Source organism: Leiobunum rupestre, chromosome 6 (assembly GCF_980474605.1).
Source record: "Leiobunum rupestre chromosome 6, qqLeiRupe1.1.hap1, whole genome shotgun sequence".
Classification (NCBI taxonomy): domain Eukaryota; kingdom Metazoa; phylum Arthropoda; class Arachnida; order Opiliones; family Sclerosomatidae; genus Leiobunum; species Leiobunum rupestre.
This window is the reverse complement of record NC_143389.1, coordinates 37,201,492-37,221,742: the sequence shown is the minus strand read 5'-3', so window position 1 is coordinate 37,221,742 and position 20,251 is coordinate 37,201,492. Positions and strand designations below refer to the sequence as shown.

At 39.2% G+C, this 20,251-nt stretch overlaps 1 protein-coding gene across 1 annotated transcript in view; it reads right to left on the bottom strand.

Moving 5' to 3' along the window:
* Positions 1–4,369: 4,369 nt before the first annotated feature.
* Positions 4,370–20,251, bottom strand: part of LOC149940800 (cell adhesion molecule Dscam1-like) — a 63,802-nt gene continuing 47,920 nt past the window's right edge. The window contains exons 6-24 of the mRNA XM_090179372.1: positions 16,420–16,713; positions 14,790–15,059; positions 13,650–14,057; positions 12,630–12,791; positions 12,266–12,547; positions 12,075–12,194; positions 11,783–11,956; positions 11,436–11,580; positions 11,225–11,373; positions 10,857–10,991; positions 10,631–10,786; positions 10,447–10,517; positions 10,121–10,361; positions 9,938–10,036; positions 9,614–9,799; positions 9,263–9,556; positions 7,894–8,226; positions 5,141–5,364; positions 4,370–4,991 (exon numbers count right to left, since the gene is read on the bottom strand). Coding sequence (XP_090035498.1) covers positions 4,893–4,991; positions 5,141–5,364; positions 7,894–8,226; positions 9,263–9,556; positions 9,614–9,799; positions 9,938–10,036; positions 10,121–10,361; positions 10,447–10,517; positions 10,631–10,786; positions 10,857–10,991; positions 11,225–11,373; positions 11,436–11,580; positions 11,783–11,956; positions 12,075–12,194; positions 12,266–12,547; positions 12,630–12,791; positions 13,650–14,057; positions 14,790–15,059; positions 16,420–16,713 — 3,842 coding nt within the window. The 3' untranslated portion in view covers positions 4,370–4,892. The remainder of the gene's footprint in view (positions 4,992–5,140; positions 5,365–7,893; positions 8,227–9,262; positions 9,557–9,613; positions 9,800–9,937; positions 10,037–10,120; positions 10,362–10,446; positions 10,518–10,630; positions 10,787–10,856; positions 10,992–11,224; positions 11,374–11,435; positions 11,581–11,782; positions 11,957–12,074; positions 12,195–12,265; positions 12,548–12,629; positions 12,792–13,649; positions 14,058–14,789; positions 15,060–16,419; positions 16,714–20,251) is intronic.

Here is a 20,251-nt window from a genome sequence, read left to right as displayed (position 1 = left end):
GGAATTATCTCCCACAGGACAGTTTCAATTGCCAATCCCCACACATTTCACCGCCATATGCATCGGATTATCTACATAGCAAATGTCCCCCTTAGTTTGCTTTTAACTTGTATTCTTTATTCCTTCATTGCATTAAACACTCCTTAATCGCCACCAGACTGGTATTAGCGGCAGTCCAGCACATATAAATCTTATACTCCTACCTAGAATGCTCCGGTCTACGGGAGAACCTGACGCCAAGACATTTTGTAGCAACGACTAATGATTATATAGTCTTTGCTTAAGCTTCAGCCAATCAGCGGCCATTCATTGACTACGGAAATCCGCTAGCGCCATAACATATCGGTTAAAAATAGTAGAAGCTCAGACCAGGGGCGGCTCCAGACAAATATTAGGGGGGGGGGGGGGTAGATTTTTTCAAGACATAAAAAACAGACTCTTGTGGATTTGTATACCCATGCACCGTAATACTGCTTACAGTACTAGAAAAGTGGTGTAGGGGAAAGAGGAATACTGGGCCTTGATTTAGGTCAAGAGATTCCACTCATGGAACTGTAGGTATTAGTGCGCCATAGGCATTCTATAAAACCATAAAACTATAAAGCTTTTTAGACATTTTTAGAATGTTTTTTATAAGAAAGCACTTGCATTTGATATTCCAAAGTTCCCATAAAACTTATCGTTTGTCCCTTATATATACTAGGTTTAGTTTCGACGAAAATTACGACGCCATCGTTGAACGGTTGCACTATAACCGTAATTTCATAAATAGTCTTACTAAAATAATTTTATCACTAAGATACTTGTGACTTACCATAATCGCATACGTGCACCCAAACAAGTTGAAGCAGCGACAAAAACGAGGTTTTTGTGTAGTTATAAATTGTAATTATAAAGTAACAATAACATTTCCTGAAGTTTAATAAAAAAAAACACCATGTATCGACAGTATCGTACATTTTCCATTGGCCTGGCTCGCGCCCTTGCCTCCTCTAGAACATGGGCCAAATAACGATAAATCCTTATTTGGCCCATGTCTAGAAGAAGGAACGGAAACCAGTGTTGCCAATGTTCGAAAGTTAAAAATCCCACAGTTTTGGTGGAAAACCGCCCAAAAGCCACAACCCCTATATATTCACGAAAACTCCTCGGAAAACAGGTACAATTTTTTGGTACCGAATTAAATAAGTTTTTTTTTGTTTTGTATTTTATTTATTTTTGTTTTTTGGAAAAATTATTAATGTCATATTTAAAGAACTAGTTTACTTTATCCTCCTTGCTTATCCATAGGTAGCAACTTTACCATTTTATTCATTATACATTTTTGAATTGTGAAGATTGAAATGTCGGGGTTCTGGCTTAAAGTTATAGCGATTTCCACTGGGAAGCTCCGAGAGCGCCCTGAAATCGATTTCGACGTCACAGCTCGTGTCGAGATTTCCAAGGATCGCGGTCGAGCGAGTTTCCCAGTGAAATACAACCTCGTTTTAAAAGCAACTCTCGGGGCGAGCATTTTCCAGTGAAATACGCGGAAAGTCATGGCGGACAATAATATTGTATTCGATACACTTTATTAATCATCCATGGTTAGGCCTAGGCGTAAAGGAGAACTTACTTCATTTTCGGAGTAGGAATATACCACATCCTCTATATATCTTATTATTTTAGGCCTTTATACTATTTCCGGCGTTTGCCTTAATAGAATTGCCTTTATTTCTTCGTCGGAACTATCCGAAGACGATTCTATAAACAAATAAGCAGCCCGAATATTTATTGTCCTATCTAGTTCCGCCATTTTTAAAAATCACGAAAACCGCTCGAAATCTGTCGATCCGTCGAATTTCTCGGATCAAAATTTTCGCTTTCAGAGCGCTCGCTGTGAGAGCGAGATTGCCAGTGGAAGACACGGATCTCGTCACGAGCTGCTCTCGATTTCCCAGTGGAGGACGAAATCTCATCACGAGCGCTCCCGGAGCGCCCGAAATCCCCCAGTGGAAATCGCTATTAGTGCAATTGATATAATTAGCCTTTTCAGTTGACATAGATCTATGAGCCACGTAGTGGCAAATGCGAGAAGCTCATGAACTGCTGCTGGATTTTCAATAAAGCGTCTCCACTCTTCCGGGGAAAAGAGAAGAGCGCGAGCGCGAGCTCCACTCTTCGGGAAAAAAGAGAAGAGTGCGAGCGCGAGCTCCACTCTTCCGGAGAAAAGAGAAAAGCGCGAGCGCGAGCTCCACTCTTCGGGGAAAAAGAGAAGAGCGCGAGCGCGAGCTCCATCCTTTGGGAAAAAAGAGAAGAGCGCGAAATCAGCCTCTGAAAAAAAAAAGAGAAGACCACGAGCTTCAGCTTCTGAGATAAAAGAGAAGAGCGCCGCCCTTAGAGAGCGAAATTTAAAACAATTGATTCCCGCCTTTCTTCACGAATCACATCACGTGGTGCTTTTTCTGAATGTGAATTTCCCAGAATCTATCGGCCTCTGAGAGAGGGCGCTTCTCATTACGAGCAGACCGTGAGCTCTAGCTCTTCCTCTTAAAAGAGCGCGAGCGTGGGCTACCCCTCTTGTACTAAAAGAGATGAGCGTGAGCGTGGGCTCGCCCTCTTGTACTAAAAGAGATGAGCGCGAGCGCGGGCTTGCCCTCTTGTACTAAAAGAGATGAGCGTGAGCGTGGGCTCGCCCTCTTGTACTAAAAGAGATGAGCGCGAGCGCGGGCTTGCCCTCTTGTACTAAAAGAGATGAGCGCGAGCGCGGGCTCGCCCTCTTGTAGTAAAAGAGATGAGCGCGAGCGTGGGCTCGCCCTCTTGTAGTAAAAGAGATGAGCGCGAGCGCGGGCTCGCCCTCTTGTAGTAAAAGAGATGAGCGCGAGCGCGGGCTCGCCCTCTTGTAGTAAAAGAGATGAGCGTGAGCGCGGGCTCGCCCTCTTGTACTAAAAGAGATGAGCGCGAGCGCGGGCTCGCCCTCTTGTACTAAAAGAGATGAGCGCGAGCGCGGGCTTGGCCTCTTGTACTAAAAGAGATGAGCGCGAGCGCGGGCTCGCCCTCTTGTAGTAAAAGAGATGAGCGCGAGCGTGGGCTCGCCCTCTTGTAGTAAAAGAGATGAGCGCGAGCGCGGGCTCGCCCTCTTGTAGTAAAAGAGATGAGCGCGAGCGCGGGCTCGCCCTCTTGTACTAAAAGAGATGAGCGCGAGCGTGGGCTCGCCCTCTTGTAGTAAAAGAGATGAGCGCGAGCGCGGGCTCGCCCTCTTGTAGTAAAAGAGATGAGCGCGAGCGCGGGCTCGCCCTCTTGTACTAAAAGAGATGAGCGCGAGCGTGGGCTCGAACTACTCACTGTGAAAAAGAAGAGCGCGACCTCGGAAATTTAGTTTTTGCCTATCTCTGCTCCCAAGTTGTTTAGGAGATAAGACTGTGGACGAATTCCAAGAAATGCGAAGGCCAGCATCAGACTTTTGGATATGTCAGATTCGGCTGCGGCGGCTACGTGGTACGTGATCTTAGTACTGTAAAGCCCGCATTTGCATCCGCAAATGTAGGCTTTGTCCCTAACAGCCCTTCCCTTTACTTCAGAGAGTTATCTCGTTGTTTTGGGCCATCGCTGCTGGGGAAGGTAGGGATGACTCATCCTCGCTCGCGCCGTCCACCTTTGGAATTCTCCGAAAGTGGCGACCTCTGACCCGAAGGGTTAAGAGCGGGGTAAAGTTACCGGTGACGCTTACTATTGCACCACAGTGAGTCCGCTAAGATTTCTTGGCGGGCTTTCTTCTCCAGCCAATTAGGTTGGAGACCGGTAGCGTCATCCGAGGGGCCCGCTATATAAGGGACGTCGGGACAATGGATTAACTCTCTCTTGGTTACGGACTCCGACCTAACCAGTCATATCTTTTGTATTCTCTCTTCTAGAGAAAGTTTAGTTGTTTGCCATGCCTTGTAATATTTGGTAAATATATATATATATATATATATATATATATATATATATATATATATATATATATATATTATTAATAATAAAGAGTATTCTATAGTTTGACTCTCGTACATGGTTTAAACATAAGCCGACAATTTTCAGGCTTCACAGTACACACAAATCCCCTGGCGATTGTATGAAAAAACGGGACCCCAAAATAAAATACTGACACAGAACCTGTGAAAATCTGGTTACGCCACTGTCTCGATGTTTTGATGTAATTATTATTATTACTCAACCACAGTGTTTAATTAATGTTCTTTGACGAAGGAAAAATATATCAAACACGTTAATAATTTTCAAATTTTATTTTAACATGACGTGAAACTCAATTAAAATGTTTTAAACATTTGGGTAACTTTATTTATAAAATTTTGCGTTTCTTTACAATAATTTTAACGTGATTTTTCGTTCATAAGCAGTATTATTACGTTACGTTAACAGCTACATTAACATCCTCAAATTTTACGCTGAAATAGCGTAAGTAACACAAACGGCTGTTACTTATGACAATAAAAAAAAGACAAAAAATAAACAGTAAAAAACTGGAAAATAATTAGTCATTCTATCAAGTATTATATACTTTTTACAATAAATAATGAAACATCATGGAAACATGAATCAGATTGTTCAATGTAACGAGACAGAACAGATGTTTGTCGAAACGTCGTTGACTCCGCGTTTCCGCGACAGTCGTAATTTCTTTTGACGCGTTTTGTTGACAACTAGACTTGCCTTCAAAATTGAACTCGAAAGGATTTCGCTGAAGTAATTCATAAGACAATCTCATAGATTAATTCTTTCTGGTAGTAGATATTATAAGATATTATAATTCTTTCGATAAGACTTTGTTTTCGAGCAAATTTTTGCGTTTCTATAAACACGAAACCACGATAGTTCAAATTCAACGATTCGTGCCAGTTTCAGGTTTGTCACCTTCTCTGAAGTGGCTCGAAAACGGAGTATGACAAGCTTCCAGACCTACTATGACTGGGCTTCAGCGCTTCGTAGGACTGCTCCGGACGGAAAGTCTAACAAAAATTAACGCGAATCATCGCAGAACGTTATTATCATTTGAATGAGCCGATCTTTTTTTGTACATCTTTTCAAATTTTATAAAGTGTATACATTTTCCATTAAAAATACCCGCCTTGTTTTAAGAAGTGTCAATTGGAAATACCTCTTTATTACTGACGTATATGTGTTCCCCGTCGAACGAGTCCTTTATGTGTTTCCGCCTGTTGAGAGTTGACTGGTGCAATCCTTGGTGCTGTTTGTAAGCTCGAGACGCGGGTGAATTGAACGAACTGTCTAATTCGTTGGGTATGCCTATTTTAGGCTCTTTATTGTCCGCGGTGTCATACGGTGTCGAGTAATGAGTCACATCTTCACTCGCTCTCCTAGCTGCGGGAAATTGGAACTGATTAGCAGGATCTGTTTATGGAGAGGTCAGCGTACTCTCGTTTTTTTATTTGCGCAATTCGTTCGTCAGTTTCAGGCCAGGAAAAAATCCCATTGCGCCGTTTTGCGACACATATACTGGTACCCCAAACTCCATAAGACATTATTTAAACAAATTATTTTATAATAAAATTTGGTCGTCTATACCAGTGTTGGGCACCGCTCATCTCATTGTGAGCGGATTTGTTATTATGAGCGAAAATGAGCGGTAAAATATCTTTTTAAAAGAGCGCAAAACAAAAATGAGAGGAGCGAAAATTTTACCGCTCAAAAAAGAGCGGAAAAAAAGAGCGACAATTTTACCGCTCAAAAAAGAGCGGGGAAAAAAGAGCGAAAATTTTACCGCTCAAAAGAGAGCGAAAAAAAAGAGTGAAAATTTTACCCCTCAAAAAAAGAGCGAAAAGAGAGGAGCGAAAATTTTACCCCTCAAAAAAAAGAGCGAAAATTTTACCCCTCAAAAAAAAGAGCGAAAATTTTACCCCTAAAAAAAAGAGCGAAAAGAGAGGAGCGAAAATTTTACCCTAAAAAAAAGAGCGAAAAGAGAGGAGCGAAAATTTTACCGCTCAAAAAAGAGCGAAAAGAGAGGAGCGAAAATTTTACCCCTCAAAAAAAGAGCGGAAAGAGAGGAGCGCCGATTTAACCGCTCAAAAAAAGAGCGGAAAAATGAGAGTGAAAATTTTACCGCTCAAAAAAGAGCGGAAAGAGAGGAGCGAAAATTTTCCGCTTAAACTTCTGTCTTCTGAGTGTCCGATTTCAAAATAATTAGCAATGGCGACGAGGGTTTTCGATACAATCGCTATACAGTGGCGTAACTAAACTTACGGTCACCCGGGGCGGAAAACAAAACCTTAGCCCCCTCTCATACAATTAATATTAATTAATTAATAATAATTTGAATGACTTCAAGTATTGATTAATTAATTGACGAATTAATTAATTATTATGGCAAATGAACTACAAATATTATTTGCTTTGGTAATAAACATTGAAATTAAACTTAAGACTTTACTGAAAGTCTGAAATACAAGGAATAAAAATGTACACGTGAAAATCTGCGACCGACCATTCAAAACGCGCCCTCCGCTCTTATTAGTTTGCACCTGGGGCCCCTTTCGCCCTCCTGGTAGATACGCTACTGCCCCTACATACCTAGGGATTGTGTGTAGAAAGTAGATGAAGATGTAGTTATAGCTTCATAAGTTAATTGTATGCTAGAAATGAGCGCAATTATTATCGCTCAAAAAGAGCGAAGAGAGGAGCGAAAATTTTACCGCTCAAAAAAGAGCGGAAAGAGAGGAGCGAAAATTTTACCCCTCAAAAAAGAGCGGAAAGAGAGGAGCGAAAATTTTACCGCTCAAAAAAGAGCGGAAAAAAAAGAGCGAAAATTTTACCGCTCAAAAAAGAGCGAAAATTTTACCCCTCAAAAAAGAGCGAAAAGAGAGGAGCGAAAATTTTACCCCTCAAAAAAAGAGCGAAAAGAGAGGAGCGAAAATTTTACCCCTCAAAAAAAGAGCGAAAAGAGAGGAGCGAAAATTTTACCCCTCAAAAAAAGAGCGAAAAGAGAGGAGCGAAAATTTTACCGCTCAAAAAAGAGCGAAAAGAGAGGAGCGAAAATTTTACCGCTCAAAAAAGAGCGAAAAGAGAGGAGCGAAAATTTTACCGCTCAATAAGACGTGAGCGTGAGCGGCTCTTTGACGAAAATGCCCAACACTGGTCTATACTAATATTTAATATTATATAATATATTAAAATTATATACATGGTGTTTCAAAGGATTATGCAAAAAAAGTAAGGAGTTGTAGGGGGTGAGTTGCGAAGTATGCCTGTTTTTTTTTCATTTTCCTACGATGAGTTAAAAGAGCGCCGTAGAGCTTCAAAGTGTGGACTACAGTAACTATCTCCTGGAAGTAGGCTGCAACAAGCGCAAAACCAAGCAGCAGGGAAATATTAAGGTTTCGGTTCGTGTGATAGGTAAAAAGTACTTTGTAAACAAATCGAGGTAACTAACGTAAAAAAGTAAACTTAAACAGTATTTAAAGTCACTGCTGCTTGGTTTTGAGCTTGTTGCAGCCTACTTCCAGGGGCTAGTAGGTCACACTTTGAAGCTCTCTGGCGCTTTTTTAACTAATCGTAGGAAAATGGGAGAAACAGGCATACTTCTCAACTCACCCCTACAACTCCTTCAAATATGTGCATAACCTTTTGAAACATCCTGTATATTATATATAGTGTATCGAGTGTAGAGTATTTATTCTGTCTACTATGTTTTTTAAGTAATAAAAATAATATTACTTCCACTAGCGGCCATTAGATGGCGTGAAGAGACACTGATATTGTTCCCTCTACACCTATAGGAATAATAAGCTTAATTTGTGACGAACGATTGTGAATTCGTTATACGGCGGAGATAGACCCCCGCGCTTACTTCTCCATAAATGACCAAGTTATTAGTCCTAGTTTCGCGTATCATACCTCTGGAATGACTGAATCTCCTCGTATCGTCGTCATTGTTGATTTCGCACGAAAGGTGTTGCAAAAGCTGACTATCCATTTCTTTCATCGGCATCGTTTCGAACAAGTACCTCCCTTTCGCGTTCAGGTCACTTTCCAACTGTGATGGGACGTCAGTCATGTCTTGATTCGTGACACCATTAGGGTTAACCCTTTTTTGGCACAAGTAGCACCCAACAATCACGATAACCAGAATAATCACTAGAGTAGTGATTACGGGAATGAGAACGGTAACCTCCAGCAGCGAGCCATTCCATTGCTCGTGAGCGATGCTAGGGTTGCTCAGTCGAACTTCTAATTTGAAATAAACATCGTTTATTCAACCATTTCAATCTTAACATAAAGAATTTGATATTGGGAATATAAATAACATTTAAAATATAATTTATAATTGATATGTTAAAATGTTTCAGCTGAATTTGGTTTTCGATAGGGACTATTGTAAATTTATGCTTAATCTATCCTTAATTTTAAGTGGTGCCTAGGGTGAAGTTAACTTTCAGGAGTTATCGATGGTTTTACAATAATCAAGGTAATTTAAAAGAATTGTTACCGGCTCGCTTGTACATACAATTAAAATAGTTTCCACTATTGTACAATTAAAAATATTTATTTACAAACACTACAACCGTTTCGAGACGACCCTCGCGTCTCTTCGTCAGGTGTATACTAAAAACGGTCTTAGAAATCGCAGCGACAAACAATATTTTTCAAACTTTAAACAAACCCGACAACAAATGCATATTGAAAAAATATATACAAAGGCACTCGATCAATGTAGATGTCTAAAAAACAGATTTATATGGTATTATTTGATGGTGTAGAGGGCCCTCTTCCCGATTAATTAGTAGATCGTTGTTTTTTAACTTAATTATATCTATTGATTCCCTTAGGTTGAGTTTAATACGATTTTTTAGGCTTCTCATAAGCTCGACCTCTTCTGTTTTTATGTCAAGGTGTACAATATTATTGAACGATCTCAAAATAGGCTATTGATTCCAAATCACCGAATTAAAGGCTGGTTTACACTAGAGCAAAAACGCCACAACGATGACAGTCGACGCAAAAATATTGCATTAGGCCTAACGGGAAATTTTCGCGTCGAGGTTCACCGTCGTGGTGTTTTTGCCCTAGTGTAAACCAGCCTTTACGCGCATCACCTAGAAAATTAACCAACAATAGGTTTACAACTATGCATTGTTTTAATTCTGTAAATAAAGCTCGCAGCGACTGACTCTCTCTACAGTTGTTAAAATAATGAGTTACCTTTACTGAGTTCGTAGATAATATTTAAGTTTACTAATTTAAGGAAATAAATAAAATCGGTTACCTTCACTGATGTTGAGCGTTAGAAATTCGTACTGAGACTCCGTGGAACCGGCCGAGCTGAGAGCGATAACTTGAATCTCGTGCCACTGTCCCGGAGTAAGTCCTTGCAAGACGTGGCTAGTTTGATTTGCGGAAATATTGTCGCTGATTGTCGACCAATACGAACGATGCTTCCTCCGCCATTTTACGGAAAACGTTAAAATAGGACAACCACCATTTTGCCAAGCCAAGAAATTCAACGTAACGGAAGTCGATTCCACCGTCAAGAAATCTTCCTTGGACGGCGACAGAGGGGCTAGCAAAGGGAAAAAGTTGGACAACCAAGGATGGTCGTTGGGGAAAAATGTCTTACCAGCTCCGTTGGTGCGAACATTGATAATTTCACTGGGTTCACTTCTGCCGACGCTGTTGAAAGACACCATGTACAATTGATATCTCGTCCCACAAGCCAGGCTTCGTAGGATGTAAGAGTTGTTCGTAGAAGCTATTTTCGTCTCTTTCCAGTCGCCGTACTCTTGACGATGATATAAATAACATTCTGAAAGACAGATACGTACGTAACTAAACTATTTGAACTTTAATATCGAGAAATCAAAGAATAGCGAGAAAAAGGCGGAGCTGAATGGGATTCTGTTGAAGACGATGGAAGACATTTAGAGCATTAGGTTGTACCTACCTATTGCCGGACTTCCGAATGGCCTATTTTGCGTCCATTGTATGGTTACTGACATAGCGGTGACCGATACGATACTTAAACTTGGTACCGTTGGAGGAACTAAATAAGAAAAACTAATTAAATAAAGGGTTGAACTACAGTATATCCACGTCAAAGCTAGATTTGAAAAGAATTATCGCTTACCATCTTCCAAAGTTTGAATGATTATTTCGGACGATTTGGGACCGGCTCCTTGACTATTGAAGGCTTGAACTGTGACTTCGTAGAAGGTGGACCTCTTCAAGTTGGTCAAATGCACTTCCGTTTCGTTGCGATCGAAGATCTCCACAGTTTTGAATACTAAACTGTCGTCGGTGGACGATGATGGCTTGAAACCCACGTAATAGCCTTTGATATCTCCGTGCAAGTATTTCCGTTGAGGGGCCTATACGGATCACACAAAATATACCTCGTAAGTACTTGTAAGTAGTCGAGAATTCATTTAAATAACCAAATCTAATAATACGTACTTTCCAAGATACTTTAATAGAATTGGGTCCCGTAGCGACGGCCTTCACGTTCGACGGAGGGCCATCTGGAGCTACGAAAAAAAAAAGTCCACTCATCACTAAACCATAAACGTGACTGCGCGTTTGAAAATAGACATTGGCGTTACCGCTTTCATAATTCTTAATGCAATGGAAATAAAGTTACCTTCTTCTAGCGTTCGTGACAAAATTTCATCCGTGAAGGGGCTGAGACCCACCGCGTTCGTCGCTGCTAAGCGGAAAGAATACTCCGTAGCGGGGGAGAGATCTTTTACTTCGAACATTTTGAACGTTGACGGAAAGCTGAGGTTTGTCCACGTTCCTATAAACGTCAATAGTATTAAATCCGACCGAACAACGTTTGAAGCTACATAAAGGTGGCTCGTACGTACCGTAGTCCTTGGACGTGACTTGCATGACGTACGATACAATTGGACTGTGTCCGTCGAAATTGTCCTTCCACTTGAGAGTAATGGATCGGCTTCCGAAATCTTCGACTTCCAAGTTCTTGGGCGTCCATGGCGCTTCTACCAAAACACTGTCATTTCGATCACGGTATTGATCTTTAAGCCTAATATGCGAATAATCTAATTCGCGTAATATATTCGACAATCACTTCTAACATTTTTTTAAGCCTACGTGTTTGAATATAGTAGCCAAAATGCTAATTTGGCGTAATTAAAGGGGCGTGGTACGGTTTTTATCCGCGTTTTGAATTTGGAAGTACTTTGCGCTACGAAATTGGTTTCAACGAAATTACCTTGAACATACACTTTCATCGTTACTTCCGAAAACCCGTAAGAATTGGAAACTCGACACGTGAAGAATGAACTGTCGTTCCGGGTCAACTCGTTTACCGTTAACGTGGACATAATGCCTCTCATTTCCGGAATTGACTTTATAGAAAACCTGGCCAAAGAATGTTCATCAATTTAATTTTAAAACGGTGGTAAATTCAAAGAATGGATTACCTAAGATGGTGCGGTTCGATGGCTTTACTCTCCACGTACCAAGAGACGTCTAATGGCGAGTCCCCCTTCGCTCTGCAGCTGAGCTTCACGTTGGAACCCATTTGCACGTTATGTACCTTTTCGTCAGTTTCAACAAAAGGAGGTGCTGTAATATTGTTTTACATTTTAAATTTAGAGTTTAAATAATGCTTTTATTTCAACTCGAGAATTATCAACGTCGCGGCGTTTAAAACAAATTGTTCAATTAGGCTTTTTATAATATTTAAACATTATCAAATATAAACATTCATTTAGAATCGCGTATATATGCTTAATATATTTTAACGCGAAGAAGAGTATTCGCTTACCATGGACTGTTAAATAAATTAGTTTATTTAAGCCTGCTCCAACGTTGTTCTGAGCTTCGCAAAGATAGAAACCAGACGTCGCTTCATCGGCATCTCTGATCACGAGCGTCCCATTTGCGTATATGACGTAATTGAAGCTGTTGTACACAGGCACAAAGTCTCGAGGAGATTTACCTGGAAAGGATAAGTAAAGTTATTGCGAGTAGAATCCGGATCACCTTAAGAATAAATGTTGCTACCCATTCCCTGTCGAAAATAAATTAAGAGAAGGAGCTACAACGTGAATACGAACCTTCGGACTTTTTCCAGTTAATCATGGGAGTCGGGGACCCTTCCGCGGAGCAGTGAATCGAAACTGAGCTTCCCATCACGACGGAAGAGTTAGTTGGCTCCTGGAACCACCGTGGTGGCACTGAAACATATCGCGGCGTATATAGATAGAATTTGTAGGCTTACAATTTGGCGCGAGTCACTTGAACTCACCTTCGACGGTGAGTATCGAGCTGTGGCTGGATATACCGCCGGAGTTGGTCACTTTACAGGTATAATTTCCCGAATGCCTATACCGAACGGAGGAAATGACCAGTATTGAGAAGCTATCGTGGACTTGAATGGTCACTCCGGTGTCGGACGTAAATGGCTTTCCGTTTTTTAGCCACTGAATACTAAAAGGAGAATCACCTTGACTGACAGAACAGGTAATAACGGCAGTGGTTCGTTCTCTTACTCGGCTTGGAAAGTCAAACGGAATTATTTTTGGCGGAGCTAAAAATGTAAAATTATCCCACCTGAAAACATATTCGGAGTATAAGCTCGAAAACCTGCTCGTCAAAATCTTCGGACTTACTGCTGACCAGAACAAAAAGGCTCTGCCGACCGCTGGCCTCTCTGCCGTTGGACACGCTGCACAAGTACCGGCCTTCGTCGTTATCGCGGTGGACATTTTCGATTACTAGCGTGCCGTTTTGAAAGACGTTTTGGCGTCTGCTGATTGGTAACTGAATGCCGCCTAAAAATTATTTGTCGCCTTTAAGAACGATATATCTAAGGAACTCTCACGGGGAATCTTCGGTGGAAAGGGACTGGGTGCGGGTCAGACCAGGAGTTCTATGTCCAACTGCGCCTCATTTCCGCTACTTACAAGGAGACGACCCAAGGTGTTACACACCGATTTCGTTCAAACTCGGGGGATTGGTAGACCTTCATATAACTTGAGAGGAATTTATTCAATGGGCGACGGCTTTGCCATGGCAACGAAAAATGTTTTTGACAACATAAAATTGAAATTTTTCCTAATTAAGCCATATTGGTTCATTTTCACCCATTTGGTTCAAATTGATCCAAATGTGATCAATTTAGATTTTTTCCGTCAATTTTTTATTTTTTTTTTATAATTTTGGTATTTTAAATCTTTTTTCAATTTTTTAAAATCTTTCTTGGAATCGGTCAAAATCCCATGTTATTTTCAATGGCAAAATTTCCTTTTATGTTGTCAAAAACATTTTTCGTTGCCATGGTAAAACCGTTGCCCATTGAATAAATTCCCTTTAGGATTTTTCAAGTTACATGAAGGTCTACCAATCCCCCGAGTTTGGTCAAAATCGGTGTGTAACACCTCGGTTCGTCTCCTTTGTTAGTAAAGCGGAAAATGTAACGTCGTTATGACTAAATTTCCAATGGTGTTGACCGTATTAAATTAAGCTGAATTTGAAAGTTTAACCTATTATTTTAAATCGAAAATGTGGATTGTTTTATCACAAAGAGATAAGATAAGTAGAATCCTCAAATACAACCCGTAAGTGATAAATTCCCTTTAGAATACCGAAGGCGAAAAGGCTAAAAGACGAATATTTGAAGGCGTACCAACCTTTTTCCCAAGTGGGCGTTTCGACGGGATAGCCTCCGTAAGGACACGAAACTGAAAGGCGCTCGCCTTCGACTACAGTCACATTTTCCATGGCTCTAATGAACGGAGGCCCGTAAACGTTCAGTCTCGCGTAATGATCCACTTTGCCGACGTTATTCTCGGCCGAGCACCCGTAAACGCCGCTGTCTTCTTCCTTGATATTCGATATGTTGAGTCCGCTGTAGAAACGGCCGTTGCGCGAGTCCGAATGCTCCAAGAAGATTCGGCTGCTTTTTCTTACCGCGTAGCCGTCAATCGTCCATCGGAAAACCGGAAGCGGATGCCCGGAAAAGATGCAGACGAACGACACCGAACTTCCGGGCTTCACCGTCTTGTCAGGGAACCATTCGTGAATGCTAGGAGCGACATCTATAACAATGGAACGCGAATAATCTCTTCAAAATCGCTAAACTCGCGATTTGGTCTAATACATTTATTTTTTAATACTAGAAAATCTATTTTGGATCGTTTCTTGTTCATTTGTGTCAGGAGCCGTTCACAAATTGCGTAACGCACTATTTTTTTCGATGTAGAACAATAACAAGTTGGCAAGCCAAAATATACCTATCCTCGGAAGAGTTTTTAATTTTCCGTGAGGCGCAACTGTATCCGTGGTTCTGCGGTAGAACGCTCACCTGTCGTTCAAGAGGGCTCGGGTTCGAATCCCAGCCGATTAAAAAATTATACTTCACCCAATGACAAAAAGAGGGCGCTTTTGGAAAAACCTTTTCCCTGATTCTAAGAAACTGCGTACGCAGTGATTACCCTTTGCCCCGAAAATGCGAACGCGTTCGCAGGCCTGACCCACAGACAGACTCGGTGGTTGTATAACCCCTCCTAGGATACAAAGTCCCCTCGGAGAGGTAAAAAAGAGACAATTTTTAATGTAATTTAATAATATTAATAACAATGCTATTATAATTGAGATGAGTCAGAGTATTTTCTGATCAATTGTTACTCTTTGATACGAGGAGCGGATTCAAAAAAGTATTTTTTTTTGCGTTAAGTAATTTGTGAACGACCACCTTATCAGTTTTACAAAAATGGGTGAAATTATTTATTAATATTATTTTATTTATTATTATTACTGATCATCCTTACCGGCCACCGTTATTTGAGCGTAGGCTTGGGCGGACTCCAATCCTCGATGTACCAAACACTGGTACATCCCTTGGTCTTCCCTGTACACGGGCGATATTTGTATGGTTTTGGAATTATCTATTTCAATCCGCTGACTATTCTGAAGCATTTGGAAATCTTTCATCCACGTTATACTGTCGACCGGAAGTCCTTGCACCACGCAATTCAACCTGGCTTCACCACCGGTCAGAACGACTAACAGATGCGGTTCTATGAGGACGTCTAATTGGCCTATACGTACAAATATACGCGATCCTTACTATTAGCGTAAATAACATGTTAGACAGACATTGATTTATGCTCATGATAGTCTGTCACAGAGTGATCACGTAATCTCGAAGTTTTCATTGGCAAAAATACTGTCAGGTTAGTTTGGTAGCGATAACTAACAAGGAGACATCCCGAAGTGTAACCCACCGATTTTGTTCAAACTCGGGGGATTGGTAGACCTTCATGTATAATGAAAAATCCTAAAGGGAATTTATTAAATGGGCAACCGTTTTGCCATGGCGACGAAAAATGTTTTTGACAACATCAAATGGAAATTTTCCCATTGAAAATAACATGGGATTTTGACCGATTCCTAGGGCCCCCCCTGTGAAACATTTCAACAAATTTTAAAATTTCGAAAATGCCAAAAAAAGAAAAAAGAAATGAAAATTGACAATAAAAACATCAAAATTGATCAACTTTTGATCAATTTGGGATCAAAATCCCATGTTATTTTCAATGGGAAAATTTAATATTTTGTATTGTCAAAAACATTTTTCGTTGCCATGGCAAAACGGTTGCCCATTGAATAAATTCCCTTTAGGATTTTTCAAGTTACATGAACGTCTACCAAAACCCCGAGTTTGAACCAAATCGGTGGGTTACACTTCGGGATGTCTCCTTTAAGAGCGAAAACGTGTTAATACCTCAAATTCGGGAACAGCTAATTATAAAAACAAACTGGGTGTTTACAATAGTCATTTTACGTCAAAAATTCATAATTAAATTTTCACTTTTGAAGACGTTGCAATTTTTGATAGGCCTTGGCTGATCTGTAAAAAAAGGTTGGCGGCAACGTTGTATGACAGTTTCAAAGACTAGTAACGACTATTGGAAAGTTGCCAGCTAGGAGCAACAAACACAAGGAGAACGCAGCTAGCCTTTAAACACGCTAACGAAGGGTTGTGTACGAATTTCATTGGACGAGCGTCACGAGCCTTTATGCTGAACGTTTTACGGGCGGGGGGGGGGAAGACAATTTCCGAATTTTCCCCTTCCGACGACAGCATTTGCTAAAGCGTCTAGCCAATGAAAAACGTACACAAGAAAATCCACGACTTTTGACGGGTTGCGTTCTCCTTGTGTGGGGTGTTGTGTTTGTTGCTCCTAGTTGCCAGTCACTCGCCAAGCTATAATTTAAAAGGTCATTGGCGAAACAGACTATAATTAAAATAATTTGCGTTGGCAGAATAGTAGTTACGTTTGGAGAATAGGAAGTGCCATATTAATTATTATTATACTACTTATGCTATTAGCGCTTTTAATTAGTATGCCTTACTCCGCGGCGCTACGGTTCAAATTTCTTGTAATAAGAGCTTACTTTTGATAATTAACTCTGACTCGAATCTGTCTTTGCCTTCGGTATTTTGGGCGGCGCATTCGAATTTCCCGGCGTCATCCGGGGTGACATTTCGGATGACTAATATCCCTTGAATCTGTCCGAATCGAGATGACTTCTTAATCGATCTGGATTTATCCTTCCCGATCTTGTGCCACGTTATCGACGGTGGCGGTTTCCCTTGCGCGGCGCAGGGCAAAATCACCGTATTCCCCACAAATTCCGTCACTTTGGTTCGAGCGTCTATTACTTTTGGCAATATTCTTCCCGGAGGATCTAAACAAAGTAATTCAAAATTAATTATTAGGGTTAACATCATCTATTTCAAAATTAATTATTAGGGTTAACATCATCTATTTCAAAATTAATTATTAGGGTTAACATCATCTATTTCAAAATTAATTATTAGGGTTAACATCATCTATTTCAAAATTAATTATTAGGGTTAACATCATCTATTTCAAAATTAATTATTAGGGTTAACATCATCTATTTCAAAATTAATTATTAGGGTTAACATCATCTATTTCAAAATTAATTATTAGGGTTAACATCATCTATTTCAAAATTAATTATTAGGGTTAACATCATCTATTTCAAAATTAATTATTAGGGTTAACATCATCTATTTCAAAATTAATTATTAGGGTTAACATCATCTATTTCAAAATTAATTATTAGGGTTAACATCATCTATTTCAAAATTAATTATTAGGGTTAACATCATCTATTTCAAAATTAATTATTAGGATTAACATCATCTATTTAAAAATTAATTATTAGGGTTAACATCATCTATTTCAAATTTAATTATTAGGGTTAACATCATCTATTTCAAATTTAATTATTAGGGTTAACATCTTCTCTTTCAAAATTAAATAAATACGTATCATCTCTTTCAAAATTAAATAAATACGTATCATCTCTTTCAAAATTAAATAAATACGTATCATCTCTTTCAAAATTAAATAAATACGTATCATCTCTTTCAAAATTAAATAAATACGTATCATCGCTTTCAAAATTAAATAAATACGTATCATCGCTTTCAAAATTAAATAAATACGTATCATCGCTTTCAAAATTAAATAAATACGTATCATCTCTTACTCATCAATTAACTCGAGTCGAAAATTAACTCGAGTCGAAAATTAACTCGAGTCGAAAATTAACTCGAGTCGAAAATTAACTCGAGTCGAAAATTAACTCGAGTCGAAAATTAACTCGAGTCGAAAATTAACTCGAGTCGAAAATTAACTCGAGTCGAAAATTAACTCGAGTCGAAAATTAACTCGAGTCGAAAATTAACTCGAGTCGAAAATTAACTCGAGTCGAAAATTAACTCGAGTCGAAAATTAACTCGAGTCGAAAATTAACTCGAGTCGAAAATTAACTCGAGTCGAAAATTAACTCGAGTCGAAAATTAACTCGAGTCGAAAATTAACTCGAGTCGAAAATTAACTCGAGTCGAAAATTAACTCGAGTCGAAAATTAACTCGAGTCGAAAATTAACTCGAGTCGAAAATTAACTCGAGTCGAAAATTAACTCGAGTCGAAAATTAACTCGAGTCGAAAATTAACTCGAGTCGAAAATTAACTCGAGTCGAAAATTAACTCGAGTCGAAAATTAACTCGAGTCGAAAATTAACTCGAGTCGAAAATTAACTCGAGTCGAAAATTAACTCGAGTCGAAAATTAACTCGAGTCGAAAATTAACTCGAGTCGAAAATTAACTCGAGTCGAAAATTAACTCGAGTCGAAAATTAACTCGAGTCGAAAATTAACTCGAGTCGAAAATTAACTCGAGTCGAAAATTAACTCGAGTCGAAAATTAACTCGAGTCGAAAATTAACTCGAGTCGAAAATTAACTCGAGTCGAAAATTAACTCGAGTCGAAAATTAACTCGAGTCGAAAATTAACTCGAGTCGAAAATTAACTCGAGTCGAAAATTAACTCGAGTCGAAAATTAACTCGAGTCGAAAATTAACTCGAGTCGAAAATTAACTCGAGTCGAAAATTAACTCGAGTCGAAAATTAACTCGAGTCGAAAATTAACTCGAGTCGAAAATTAACTCGAGTCGAAAATTAACTCGAGTCGAAAATTAACTCGAGTCGAAAATTAACTCGAGTCGAAAATTAACTCGAGTCGAAAATTAACTCGAGTCGAAAATTAACTCGAGTCGAAAATTAACTCGAGTCGAAAATTAACTCGAGTCGAAAATTAACTCGAGTCGAAAAATAACTCGAGTCGAAAATTAACTCGAGTCGAAAATTAACTCGAGTCGAAAATTAACTCGAGTCGAAAATTAACTCGAGTCGAAAATTAACTCGAGTCGAAAATTAACTCGAGTCGAAAATTAACTCGAGTCGAAAATTAACTCGAGTCGAAAATTAACTCGAGTCGAAAATTAACTCGAGTCGAAAATTAACTCGAGTCGAAAATTAACTCGAGTCGAAAATTAACTCGAGTCGAAAATTAACTCGAGTCGAAAATTAACTCGAGTCGAAAATTAACTCGAGTCGAAAATTAACTCGAGTCGAAAATTAACTCGAGTCGAAAATTAACTCGAGTCGAAAATTAACTCGAGTCGAAAATTAACTCGAGTCGAAAATTAACTCGAGTCGAAAATTAACTCGAGTCGAAAATTAACTCGAGTCGAAAATTAACTCGAGTCGAAAATTAACTCGAGTCGAAAATTAACTCGAGTCGAAAATTAACTCGAGTCGAAAATTAACTCGAGTCGAAAATTAACTCGAGTCGAAAATTAACTCGAGTCGAAAATTAACTCGAGTCGAAAATTAACTCGAGTCGAAAATTAACTCGAGTCGAAAAATAACTCGAGTCGAAAAATAAATTAATTTTATTGATATTCACTCTTTTAAACGAATTAAATGAAATACCATCTTTTAACATCGAATCGTCTTTCCGAAAATATGAAACTGAAACTAAATATTCAGGAAAATTCATTTCAATTTGCAATTTTGCAGACGTCAGTGATATATTAATTTTCGTCAAAATACAAAATAAAGTGGATTAATTTAAACTTTACATAGGAGCGATACGATTTTTTTTTGGGAATATAATGGCATTCATAATAGATTTGCATCAGACACGCTGTTTCTCGAAGAAAAAGAAGGCGCGCTAATTAAAATCTCCTTTTTTGAACAGGGTTAAATTGATAGGTCAGAAAAAGATTTCGCACCAAAAGAAAGGAAAGCAAAAAAAGCGGGTGGAAAAGGGCGCGACAAAGGAAGGATATTAATAATTTTCGATCTTAAAATCCATGAAGGGTAATTGCCATGCCAGCAAAGCCCTTCGCGCGGCACAGCTGCCCGTGACAAGTTGCACTTCGCCTTTTGAAAAGAGAAAGTTGGAGCCTGGCTAGCCAGAACCAAACTCCAAGATTTCGACGGAGCTTCGTAACTTTAAACGTTTAAAGTAAAAATCAATAAAACTAACGCCACATACAAATCATTAGCAGTACGGAATAAGGCCGCGGCTTATCTTATGGTACAAACGCGGGTCACATTTGCAGAAATTCATTTGTTAAAGAAGCTTATTTTTCCTCCCCAAAAACTATTTTAGAGAGAAAAAAGACTTTACGAAATTTCGCGTTTTCTTTCACGGAGAAAATTCAAGATAATAATTATTAAAGAATTCTTTAAATTTTTTATTTCGTATAAAGCGAGTCTAAATTTATAATTAATTTTCATTTCTTTCGTTTAGCTTTCCTTTAATTATGACAAACTTCTTTGAAAGTTTCACGTGGAGTATCACGTTTTATTATATTATAGCTGACAAACTGAAATTTC